Below are 12633 nucleotides of genomic sequence, written 5' to 3'. Positions count from 1 at the left end.
AGGGTAAGTTATCCCTACGCTATTACAATATAAATAGTAGGTCATACTACCGATACAGCACACTATATGATCTATAGTAGGCTATATTGTACGTTACATAGTAGGATATAGAGTAGCTATACGCTATTATGATACTCAGTAGACTATCTACTACATAAGTTTCAAATCATGACGATAGCTTTTGAAACGTGTTTATTACGTGTAGAAAGCTATCCGTGAGAACTGATTGAAATGCATTTCCCTATGACGTTACTAACATCTCCGTTATCCTTAACTGATACTCAGCCGCTAGTCATAGTGGTCCAGACCTTTCATCTACTCAGATTTCACTACTTACTTACGTTATTTCATTTCAAAACGCAGTCAAGACAAATAGTGTTTTCTCAGCGCGTCATATTCTTTTAAATGTTTCAATCCGTAATTTGTCTTAACAGGAGCTTCTTAACTAAATATTCCTGTTTTATCTCTGAACACCTTCGTTGTGACCACGTGGAGAGGTGGAGTGGAATGGTTTTGTGGTGAGAGAATGGAAGATGATTAAAAAAATAATAATATTTGGAAGTAAGTGTCAGGAAAATGCTTATAGTAAGGAAGTAAACTACGTCAGCAGCGGGAAAAAGAAACCGCAAACTTACTGTCGTCAGCCTGGCCCTGGTCTCCGCGACGGGTTGCAGAGTCCTTCATCCTGCCCGCCTCTTGCTGACCTGAATGGCGTTTAGCGCGTCGTGTTATCGCGTTCTTACAATGCCAAGAACAGCCCAAGGAATGAGACAGAAGCGATGAAACAGTTCTAAGAAAGTTTAACCGCCTTTTCAGGTACCTTAATTTACTTAAAGGAGCAACGTTGAAGCTTGCTGCCTCCCATTTTGCCAAGGGATGCACACAGAAAGCAACCTTTAACTGAGTATCATTTCTCTAACGAGCCTCGAGTAAAATCACAGGCGCGATGACAGAAATACGGGTTGGTGTTCGTACGCTCGGCTTGTGCTGTTACGGCAAGGTACCCGTTACGCTGCGCCCCTTCGGCGCCTCTCCTCTGCCCCGTGCCTTTCCTCGGTGCGTTTGGTGTAGGACGCAGCTGCCGCGCTGATCTCCAGGCGCAGAAGTGATCAACTTGAGAAATCAAGTTTTCCTAAGTCCGAGCCGTAAAAGCTGTTACACACGCGAGGAGGGAAAGCGATTTACCTGCGCGCTTGACTTCGGTTACGGCACTCACGCTTTCACCTACCTTAAACTGTGTAGTTTAAGTGAAACTCTAAACATGCACAGTCCGAACAGGAGAATAAACTCCCAACCCTGGCATCCCGTTAAACATTATTTAGCACGCCTGTATGGCTTCTTCGCCACCTGGGGCTCAGCACAGATGAAAATTACCCCCCTCCACATCAGCCCTGAGCAAAGAAAGGTTAATGAGCCCCTTTTGCAGGGTCAGCTGTGGGGGACAGGACCCAAGCCCAGACTTCTTCCATGCTCTTCCGAGAGTTTCTAATGATCCCCTCCGTGTCTGACGTGAAGCTCTTTGCTCAGCTAAGATTTTACTTCAGGGATTTTATCCACAAGGGCCAAAGAAATCCAGCAGCTGTGCCCCTGCGCAAGCCCTTTGGGACATCCCCCTCCTCCTCCTCCTCCTCCTCTCTGGTCAAAAGGCTGGGGCCACGCACCCGTGCTTCTTGCTGACGAGCTGCGGTGTTGCTCGGTCACTTCTGGGTGTCAAAAAGCGCCGCTTCCCTGCTCCTGCAGCATCAGAGTAATCGGGAGAATGGAGGAAAACGGAGGAAAATCCTTTCTGCCTTAGGACGAGGCCCACGCGTTGCCTGCACATCACAGAAAGCTGCATCCAGCTGCTGGGTGAGAACGTGGTGTTAGGCAGGAAAGCGGGACTGTAGGCACAGGCTTCAAATGTAAAACAAGATTAAACCCCGCAGCATTCATGCTTGGCAGTTTACTGATCCAAGGCAAAAGCTCGTTACCAGAATATACCTGACCCGTGTATTTTCCATATGTCTGAACTTCTAGGCATTATCCTCAGGCTTTTTAAGTATGTGTCACCATCTTATTGTGATAAAACCTCTGAAAAGCTGCTCTTCTGCCCTGAACATGTAGAAACCGAGCGGGGAGGAGAGCTGGAAGCCAAGTGCAGGACTGCACCGTGCGGCCGCACAGAGAGACCCGTGGCCTGGCAGCGTTACGCAGGGCTCGGCCCGCGAGGAAATCTTTTTCTCTAGGAAGAGTAAAAAGGTGCTGCAGAGCCCAGAGCAACCCGCGATATTATTCCTCATGGGCAGAAGGCGAGGGCTTGGTCCCAGCAGTAGGGTTGGGTGGATCTGTTACGGGGTTTTGTATATAAGGCTGCTCGAGTGTTCCCAAAAAAATCATCATTTCGTGGAAGGGAAAAGCAGCTGCAGCCAAAACCTAGAAATATCCTGCAGCTATTTCTGTTACGTTGGGACCTCATAAATATTTGTAAAGTGAAAAATCCGTCTGTTACAGAGATATAAGTAAGAACCTGCTTTTGTACCAGGAAAGTGGAGTGCAGCGATATAGCTCAAATGCGAGAGCCACCCTGATGGAACCGCCGAAACCGAGAACGACGCTTAAGTAACACATTCGGCAGCGCCCGGTGCGTCGGCACAACTGGCAGGCATCGCCCACGGCGCCCTTCCGCGCTCCAGGGCTGCGACAGAAACGGCAGCGTCCGCCCTTTCGGTAGGTCCCAATCTCCCTTTAGAAAAAGGTATTACAAGTGTCTTCGAAAAGCGGGAGACGGCTGAGCGTTTGGTCTCGATATTGCAGAGAAAGGGGGATTGCAGGGATGATCCGTGTAGAAAAGGTTTTGCTGGTGCGGACGCACACATTTGCGGCGTGCAGCTCAGATTAAAGTCCTCTTTCCCTGCTGTCCCTCCACACCACCACCTGCCTGCCCTGTACTTCATGTTATTTTCACTACCAAGTTTTTTTTCTCTTACATTTTCTCTTCTAAACAAGTATTTCCCCTGCTGTTTGTCACCCTGACATTACTGTTAATTAATACCAGTACCGCTATTTATACCAGAAGCGATTCTTTCAGGCGTATGAAGGATTCCTGACATCTGCTGTGCGCTGTAACTGGGCAAAGAGCGAGTAACTGGGACTGGAGGGGCTCGATTAGAAAAGAAAATACTGTGTGCGAGGTGTTGCGTGGTTTGAAAATGAAGGCACCGGTTTTCTTTCTGCTATATGGAGCCTTCTGATAAGTGATGATTTCTTTTTCTCCCTCCTCACCTCCTGAATTCCCACAAATACAGCTAACAGCTTTCTATTACATATGTAACACATGAGGTACAATTCATTTCTTAGTCTCACAGTTGCGAAGAGCAGCCTGAAAATGCCTTCCTCCCCTACCTTGAGGGGAGAAAAACATGTAAGTAATCACCCAGCTGGAGCGGATAAAAAAATTCAGTGTAATAAACCCCTGTTTCATTATGATTTGCAGCACTGGGGGGAATATTTCCCTCTGTGCTGGAACGTGAGCAAGATTATCGACAGAAACGTGGCGGCCCGGCAAGAGCAGGCTGTCTCGCACAGGAGCTTCTGTCCCCGGCTGCCCAGGCCCTCCCGAGTCCCCGGCAGCTCCCTGGGGATCCAGAAAGCTGATCAGAGAGGGCACGGTGGCTTCGGGGCTCCCGGGGGCGTCATGGCTCACATGTCTTTAGTCTTCTCATGGGGAAAACAACATCCATCCATCCCCCTTTTCTGCCTCCTGTTCTAATGAAACGAGAGGGCAAGTCTGCAAATTCTTCACGCCTTCTCCAGTTTTCAAATCCTTCAATGTTGGGTTGTTTTTTTTTTAAAAAGGAAAAAAAAAAAATTTTTTTATTCAGCCTCATGATAAAACAGTAAGGAGAAAATGCAATTTCTGAAAGGTTTCGGATCGCTTGCTCTGCCTGTGAGGATTTGCTGAGAACCTAAGCACGGTTAGATGTTACCTCAAGTATCAAAGCTTTGTACTTTTACTGAACAGTCTAATAAAGTACCTGCTGATAGCAGCATCGCGTGCAAGCCATGCCATTGCTCTGTCTTATGTCACTCTGATTGTTTTTCCTCCTCCCAACAGGCGTGCTACCATGTAGTACGGTGACATGGCTAAAGGCAATCACACCGCAGTGACCCAGTTCATCCTCCTAGGGCTGACAAGTGAGCCTAAGCTGCAGGCTCCTCTCTTTGTAATCTTCTTAATGATTTATCTCATCACCCTGCTGGGCAATCTTGGGCTGATCACATTGATCAAGACAAACCACCGGCTGCACACCCCCATGTACTTCTTCCTCTGCAATCTGTCTGTTGTTGATCTTTGCTACTCCTCCGTCTTTTCTCCAAAGCTGCTTATTGGCTTCTTGGGGGAAAAGAAAACCATTTCTTACCCTGCCTGCTTTGCCCAGCATTTCTTTTTCCTTGCGTTCGTGACCACAGAGGTGCTCTTGCTGGCTGTGATGGCATACGACCGCTACGTCGCCATTTGCAACCCACTGCTCTACGCTATTTCTATGCCCAAGAGGGTCTGCGTTCAGCTGGTGGCCGGGTCGTACGTAGGGGGGATTTTGAACTCCCTCATTCAAACGTGTTGCTTGCTGCCGTTGCCTTTTTGTGGACCCAATGTCATCAACCATTACTTCTGTGACACCAACCCTCTGCTGAAACTCACCTGCTCTGATGACCGCCTTAACGAGCTTTTGCTTGTAACCTTCAACGGGACCATCTCCATGTCCATGCTCTTCACCATCCTCATCTCCTACGTATACATCCTCCTCTCCATCCTGAGGATGAGGTCTGCCAAAGGAAGGCGCAAAGCCTTCTCCACCTGCGCCTCCCACCTCCTGACTGTTACCTTGTTCTACGTCCCCGCCGGGCTAAGCCACATGCAACCGGGCTCCAAGTACTCGCTGGAGATGGAGAAAGTCACTGCCATGTTTTACACCGTGATCGTTCCCATGCTCAACCCTCCGATCTACAGCTTGAGGAACAAGGAGGTCAAGGATGCACTTAAAAAAGCAGCAGCAAATAACATTTTTCTGAGTTGCCTGCTGACCAAACTGACCCCAATCGGTTGATAAAATTCCTGCTGCTTCCCTTTTTAAACAGTCTTAGGTCAGCTGTCTGGAGGAGTAAGGAACCACCTATATTTACAGAAGCAGGTACAGCAAATTTTAAGCATGCTTTGAAGTCTGCAGAGACTCAGTGTTACCAAACATCCTGTCATTACAGGCCTCTGAAAAACATTTCCTTGTCAACTCTTAGGTTTTTTATGGGAAATGACATAATATCATAGGAGGTGGTAAAAATAAGCTCGTAAGGAATTTTCCTCTTAAGCATAGCTTCTTAAGAAGTTGCACTGATTTGAGCAGCGATTCCTCCAGAGGCAGGTTCAAGGAGGACTGGAGGCTTTTGGGAAGGTATATCCAAAAAAAAAACCCCAACCACCTCACTTTGGGCTCACTACAAGGGAAAAAAGTCTCATTTGCATCCAGGAGGATGTTTTCCTGCTGAACTCCCAGGTATTTTCATCCCTGGGGAGCAAAAGCTCCAGCTTGTCTCTGCCTGCACCCAGCAGCACAGCAGTGCTCTCAGCCCCCCACCTGGATCTCATCCTGCACCTCGCTTCCTACAGCTGCAGGACCTCTAACTCAGCCACACAACCTTGTTTCTGGCAGAGAAATGGGCTTCACCTGACCTGCGTCTTCCATCTGCTTTAGGAGGAGAAGCAGCAGCGGGGAGTGGTATTCCTCCCTATTGGCAAGGGGTTTAGCATGACTGAATGTAACTAGCTATGGAGAAGTATTTTTCCCCCCTATTTTCTTGCCATGGGGTGGTTGTACATGATATTTCCTCCCAGCCGACTCTTCCCCCCGACGGCTGTAGAGCTGGGGAGGTACCACCGAGGGATGCTGCGGAATGCCGTGCTCTCCAAAGCAGGGGCAGCTCACCACAACCTCTTAGAGACCTTGAGCAACGAGTGCCAGGCTGCCAGGTCCCCACAGGGAGAAGAGGGGGGTTGTCTGTCACTTAATGTTAATTTGCACATGGCTGCATCTGAATTAGTCCAGACATTGGCTTTTTCATAGCTAAAATAGAAGATAAATACTCCTAGCATGATTTCTTTTAGATACCCCCACTGTATTGTTATACCAATAACCCAAACTTTTTTTTGCTCAGATATAAGAGTCTATGTTGTGGACTCCTAGTCTAGAGTAAAATAAAATCCACCCAGAGCATGCAGCTGAGCAGGGGCCATTTTTCTTAAGAGACAGACACAGAGAAAAGGACAGGGGAGAAGATCTTTGTAACACTTACCTTTCATAACAGCTTGCTTTATCCTCAGCTCAGACACTAGAGGGTCTTGTCTCGCCTGAAGAGTTGTTTGTGCTATTTGCATGATGCAACATGGCTCAGGGAGCAGCGAGGACCAGTTACTCCCTAAGGGAAAGGCAAACTGGGAGCTGAAGGTGGCCACGACGCAGGGTGGGCAACAGCCTCGCCCGAGGGGCACGGTCCCACAGAGCCCGAGCAGAGAAGCAGCTCCTATCGATGGCCCAGGGGAAACTGAAGGCCAAATTCAAGCTGGGAAAGGCAAGGGCAAGGACCAAGCACAGCTCTGAAAGCAGTCAAAGCCCCAGGGCTGAGCTTAAATAGGGCCCCGAGCCCTGGGCAGAGGGTGTGGGCGGAGGCCCCAGGTGATGCTGGCCATGGCAATTACCGTGGTTGCCCTCCCTGATGTCTCCGGGAGAGGGGAACTGGGTTTCCCCCCCCCCCCCCAGTGCCCTAAACACCCCTCCCGCACCATATCCAGCCTCCTCCGCTGTATCCCTGCGCACAGAGGATGGAAGGACGGAGCAGAAAGGAGCGATGAGCTCCTTTGCTGCGTGTTAATGATTCTCCTCCCTCCTTCCAAGTCACGCAGAATAAGGTGCTTCAGATGTCGTGTTCTCTGTTTCTCGGGGAAATTGTCCAAATGCCTCTACTTTTCATGAAAACTCCATCGGAAACTTTGATTAAAAGCTTTATAGCATTTCACTTCACATCAGCTTAAGCTGGTTTTAACTGGTTGCCATTGCATTCATTCATTATTCATTACAGTTCTTTTAGGAAGACCACGGTTTACAAAGATGCTTATTTTAAAACATAAAATTTATTCACTTTGTCATTATACGAGCTACATGTTCTTCCAGAAATTGTATAGTTCATTAAACACAGAAGGCGTGCCTCGATTAAATGTTAAAAAAACCCTTTGTCTACTGTTTTCTTCGGAGCATCTTCCACCTCAGCCACGCGATGGTGAGCAGAAGAGTCATCACTCAGTCAAACGTGGGTCAGTGATTGCCACACAAAGCATGGGCGTCTTACTGATCATCCAACAAGGAAAATAGTAATAGATCTAAACACATCCCAGGAAGATTTTGGTTGGGACACACTTCTGGCAACGTGCTAACGTATGCGTGCCCACAACGAGTCGTTAGTCCAGGTCCCCAGAGCCAACAGCATGGCTTTGTGCTTTCTGATGGTTCTTCTAGAAGGTGTAGAACTTGAGGTCCCAGCTGGATCTCGACCTGGATGGTCACCTTCCACCCTGCTACCACCAGGTTGCTTACACCGGACAGACGTCCCCCTCTTGTCGGGATCGCCTCTGGCAATGATGTCCTGCAGACCCTCTCGGCCCCTTCTTGTGGAGACAACTGCCACTTGCAGCCTTCACGAAGGGGACCTCGCTGATGCCTGTCTCAGCGAAGCCTTTGTAAGAGCAGCTGTAATAGTGCTCCTGGAAAAATGCAGAGAGGCTGGGCCACATTGCGCCTCTCCGTATATCACTCACTGAAACAGCTCCTCAGTCCTTCGAGCTCATTTGGGAAAACCGATTGTCAAGCAGGCGATGGAAATATTAGTAATTGTTTACCTTCAATTTGAGCATCCTTTTTGTGGGCAACAGTTTCATTTAACGCAATTTAGACACAAAACATCGTGGTGCTATTTCAGTTTTGCTAGGAAAGCGCTGACAATTATTTTGATTCATTATTGAAGGCTCATGCCACGATTAAAATAAACTGAAGTTGTTTGAAGAGAACGATCGGTTATGCTAGTTCTCCCTACCCTCTACTTGCTGTGTGATCTCGTTGTCTGTAAGCAGACCAACAATGACCGATAACACGTAGTCCTTCGTTACCTCCAAGGTACCGACGAGCTGCAAATGCCTTTCCAAAGCCTGGATAGATGCGGCACCAGCTTTCGCAGCCACAGCCGCCTCAGGGCCCCCTTCACCTCCTGGTCCCTCAGGCTGTAGATGAGGGGGTTGAGGGTGGGGGTCAGGACCCTATAACACGCGGAAACCAGTTTCGCCTGGTCCCGCCAGCAGGCCTTGTGAGGCTGGACATAGGTGAGCATCCCCGGCACGTAGAAGATGGTGATGACAGCCAGGTGGGAGGCGCAGGTAGAGAAAGCTTTAAGCCTCCTGCTGGCCCCAGGGCTCTGCAGGATGGTGTGGAGGATGTAGGTGTAGGATACCAGGATCATCAGGATAGAGCCCACAGCGTTAAGCCCAGCACTGGAAACCTGCAAGATCTGATTTGCACGGACGTTGGAGCAGGAGAGCTGCAGGAGGGTGGGCAGCTCGCAGAAGAAGTGGTTGATGCTCCTGGCCTGGCAGAAGGACAACCTCCCCACCAGGACGGTGTGCACCAGGGAGGTGAGGAAGCCCATGGTGTACAGCAACACCATCATGCCCTGGACATGGTGGTGGCATAAAGCAACGACTTGCACATGGCCACATAGCGGTCGTAAGCCATCACCCCCAGGAGGAAACACTCGCAGACAATGAGAGCAAGGAAAAAACACACCTGGGCAAAGCAACCCAAAAAAGAGACGTGACTTCTCCCCAGCAGGAAGGTCTCCAGCGCCTTTGGGACAACAGCAGAGGAAAGGCAAAAATCTACGAAAGATAAGTGAGTCAGGAAGAAATACATGGGGGTGTGGAGCTGGGGGTCGGCGTTGATTAGCAGGATCATCGTCAGGTTCCCCAGCACCCTTAAAACATACAGGGATAAGAAAATTGTGAATGTGGCGATTTGGAGCTCTGGGACATCAGAGAAGCCCGAGAGGATGAAGCCAGACAAAACAGTGAGGTTTTCTCCATCCATCAGTTCTACAAGTTAGATCAATTTGCATAAAAATAAAATAAATCCCTAAGAGAGAAATACTGCGGAAACATCCGAGTTTAATCCGGAAAGTAAATGCAATAAAAAATGCTGTCTTTTTTCAGAAAAATACAAGGCAACTGTGTTTCTGCCTTTAGGCCAAGCGTTGAAGCCAAACAGGTGAAGGAGCTAATTGCGCAGTCAGATTTTAAAAGAGAATAATTCTGCCGTGATTTATATACACTCTACTAATGATACGCTAAGAAATATCGAAATGTTTATTCAAGTGTAAAAGAATGAAGTCAAATCAACACATTCCAAAATGTGGAAACCAGAAAATTCAGATTCTCACCACTGATTTCTGGAAATTTTAAGGATTTTTTTTTTTCTTTTTTTTTTCGGACTGGATCAGTGCTTTTCTGTGGCCTCGTTAGTTCTGGTGCAGCCTTTTCATCATGAAACAAAGCCGTGCACTTGAAATTGGTTGTTGGGTTTTTTTGTTTTTTTTTTTTTTAATTTCTAAATTTATCTGCTTTTGAAGCAAAACCCCTGTGTGCGCTGGGCCGGGGGTGGAGCAGTGGTATTGTCTCCAGCAGAGCTTTGCTGCGATCGCAGTGAGCTTTCTACGACCAACTCAAATATCCACGTAACCGTGTTAAAATAGATTATATATAAACCAAAATTTTTAAGCTTCAGCTTAGATATTCCCGTCTCCCCCATTCAGCCCCTCCGCAGATGAATTATCTGGTGGAAGATCTGTCTACAGACGTCTACATCTCAGCTGAAACGTCCCTAGATCAGTTGTAGTGTGGTTTTTTTTGAAGCAAACCTCCTAAGCCCTGCTAGGGCACTTGGGTTCACGCTGTGGATGCTCTTGGAGAACACGGATGGGCTTCCTTGAGATGCAGCTGTACCAGTACATCCCAGGCACGGAACCGCATCCGCTCCCCCGGAATAGGCTGAATTAAAAAAATACAGAAGGCTGAAGTGAGTGCCGGAGGGTAATTCAGTCCCAACGCCACTCGTTTTACTCTACCGACCTCAGATCTTCTTGGTCAACATTGCTTGGTAACTGGAGATGTAGCGGTAGCTCCGTCTGGGTGACTGGTACCCTTGAAGCATGCATTTCTCTCCGTGGACAACAATTTCATCACGGGGATTAAATTGATTGTGTCCTAGAGGTGCACATTTCCATCCCATAGAGGCAACTTCTGGTGACCGGCTCATATGTGAACTTCCAGCCCTGGAGAGGACAATCATATCTTAATCAGCTTCAAGGATAAGAACACGCTAAATATTTTAAAATATTTAAATATTAAATACATTATTTTAAATGATAAAAATAGTTACAATCTTGCCAAGTACAGGCGGAGCTATTTGTGAGCCCGTGCTGCAGGACTTCAGAGAGCAGAAGCTTTTATTCTGAATTTTCTTCTCATCTCACCAGGAATGTGGGAAGCTTCAGCCATACGAACAAAACAGAAGCATTAATTAGGCTTTTTTTTTTTCTCAGTTTAGGTTTGCCAATTGATCATTTGAATGCAGAACTATTTTTTTTTTTAAATGACGTAAATACTACTGTAACATGAAATTTAAAAAAGCAATCTGCTCCTCATAACTCATTACACCACGTCCAGCTCCCACAAAAAGGGACTGCTGTACATTTTTCAGGTGTTGATCAATACTAACGTAGTTTTTGCAAGACGAAGTAGACAAACAGCCGAAGAGACGAATCAGTCGAGTCACGCTGGAAGCAAAATGTTGTGAAATGTGCTATGGGTTAGGAGATAACGGAGGGAGCAGCGAAGTACCAGGCTGAGTCGTCTTGTACCACCTGCGCTTAAAAACGCTTTCAGGCAGACGAGAGGCAGCACAAGGGTCACCCACTGGAAACGTCAAACCCTTTTTTACCTGCTTGCTTGAAAGGGAAGGTGTTGGTGGATGCGGCGCCTGCGCTCCTTGAGAAGCCGATCCGATGGGTTGAAGCCGTGGCGGGAGGGGAGATGCTCGGGAGCGGGATCGCCCAGGCAGAGGGGTTTTATTCTGGGTGAAGCGTTACCTCAGATGTTTGTGCAAGCTGCTCTCCCTCGGGACCCTCCGCCAGCTGATCGTTGCTTTGACCTGCTCAGCAAAAACCCCTTTCGATTTCACCCCCCAAAATCTTCCTGGCTACACCAACATCACCAAAACCAGCTCTCCTGCAGAGACCTGCCCCTGCTCTTGCAGAAAGACAACTCCAGGGCAGTTTGCTTTTTATTTATCCGACTATCACAAACTTTATTAAAAAAAAAAAGCCCTTCACTACCAAGAAGGAGAGCTGATTGATGAGCTAATGTTGCATTGAAGGATGCTGAAAACAAACCGAACGGAGCATCTGCTGTATGAATGATCTGAGCGTGGCCGTGGGGAGGCCTCTCCAGCAGATGCATTGATTTCCATACACTTGTGCCTGCACAACACACCCGGCATTTGCTCAAAAGCATCATTTTACACAGCTGCTTTGAGGATATAACAGAATTAACTCAGCTTTGCCAGTTTTATTCTGAGGAATCCTGAGTGCCGATGTTTCCTGAAAGCTTCTGCGAGATGAGGAGACATTATAAAACCCTTAGTACAAATATTAAATGATAACGTTGTCCCGGACATTTAGAAAACACAAAGGATGGGGCAGATGGAAGAGCATACCGAGCGATGAAAGTGCGGGGAAGCAAGATGGAGAAGTATATAGATGGCTTTAATGTTTTTAATGTAGATTCATTTGTCTGCTGGAAGGCACCAGACTGGTGGTCCTGGAGATGCACTGGAGGTGGGTAGAAAAGGGTTCCCCCATGTTTTTTAATTTCTTTCTTCCCCATTCAGTACGGGGCTAAAAGCAAGGCTTGTGAAGTAGGAAGAGAAACATAATAGAGGGGAAAAAATAACCCTCACTCAACTTTAGGGCAAAAAAAAGAGATTACAAAGATTATTTTAAAAAAATATATGGAAGGCAAACGAATCCACTAAGGATCCCTGCTTGGGTAGGGTGTGCGTCTGCAGGGTGAATAACGGCGCTTGAAATCGCAGCTCCAGACGCTCGGGGCTACCCTTGCTCCATCTCCATCGTAAGGTGACCCCCGACCACCAGCACCTTGGCTGCTCGGGGCAAAGGAAGACCTAAAATCCTCCCTCCACCAGCGTGCTGGCCCTTACCCGCCTAGTTAAAGTCACAGCAGAGCAGAGGCTCAAATATGACTTGTCCCCATTCACGATGAGTGCTTTGATGACCAACACACCGTCACAGAGTTATTTCACATGACCTCACGTCGTGGTGTAGACCTAAAACTCCTGGAAAATTCAATTAACGTCATCCTAATACCAGAAACATGACCAGAGGACTTTCAGTAATATAAAACATGAGAGGTCAGACATTGGCTGGTTTGACGTTGGCAGGGCAAAGCCACCACCTGCGTTCTCCCTTCAGCTCTCTGAAGCCTGA

The 12633-nt window shown here is 47.7% G+C and overlaps 2 protein-coding genes across 2 annotated transcripts; one reads left to right on the top strand and one right to left on the bottom strand.

Annotated features, from left to right (window-relative positions):
• Positions 1-4118: 4118 nt before the first annotated feature.
• On the top strand, positions 4119-5087 carry LOC104009098 (olfactory receptor 5J3). The gene has a single exon (XM_009461053.2). It carries the CDS (start codon positions 4119-4121, stop codon positions 5085-5087), a length of 969 nt encoding a protein of 322 aa, XP_009459328.2.
• Positions 5088-7618: 2531 nt separating this feature from the next.
• On the bottom strand, positions 7619-9161 carry LOC148057015 (olfactory receptor 8I2-like). The gene is given in 3 exon segments (XM_087746657.1): positions 7619-7789; positions 8248-8747; positions 8750-9161. Coding segments are annotated over 3 exon segments (1083 nt in total).
• Positions 9162-12633: the final 3472 nt, after the last annotated feature.

Source organism: Nipponia nippon, unplaced genomic scaffold (assembly GCF_047370975.1).
Source record: "Nipponia nippon isolate SJK-2023a ecotype South Korea unplaced genomic scaffold, ASM4737097v1 scaffold_10, whole genome shotgun sequence".
Taxonomy (NCBI): Eukaryota; Metazoa; Chordata; class Aves; order Pelecaniformes; family Threskiornithidae; genus Nipponia; species Nipponia nippon.
This window is presented reverse-complemented; position numbering and strand designations above follow the sequence as displayed.

Coding starts and splice junctions, on each gene's coding strand:
- LOC104009098 (XM_009461053.2), top strand. CDS start 4,119: ATGGCTAAAGGCAATCACACCGCAGTGACCCAGTTCATCCTCCTAGGG.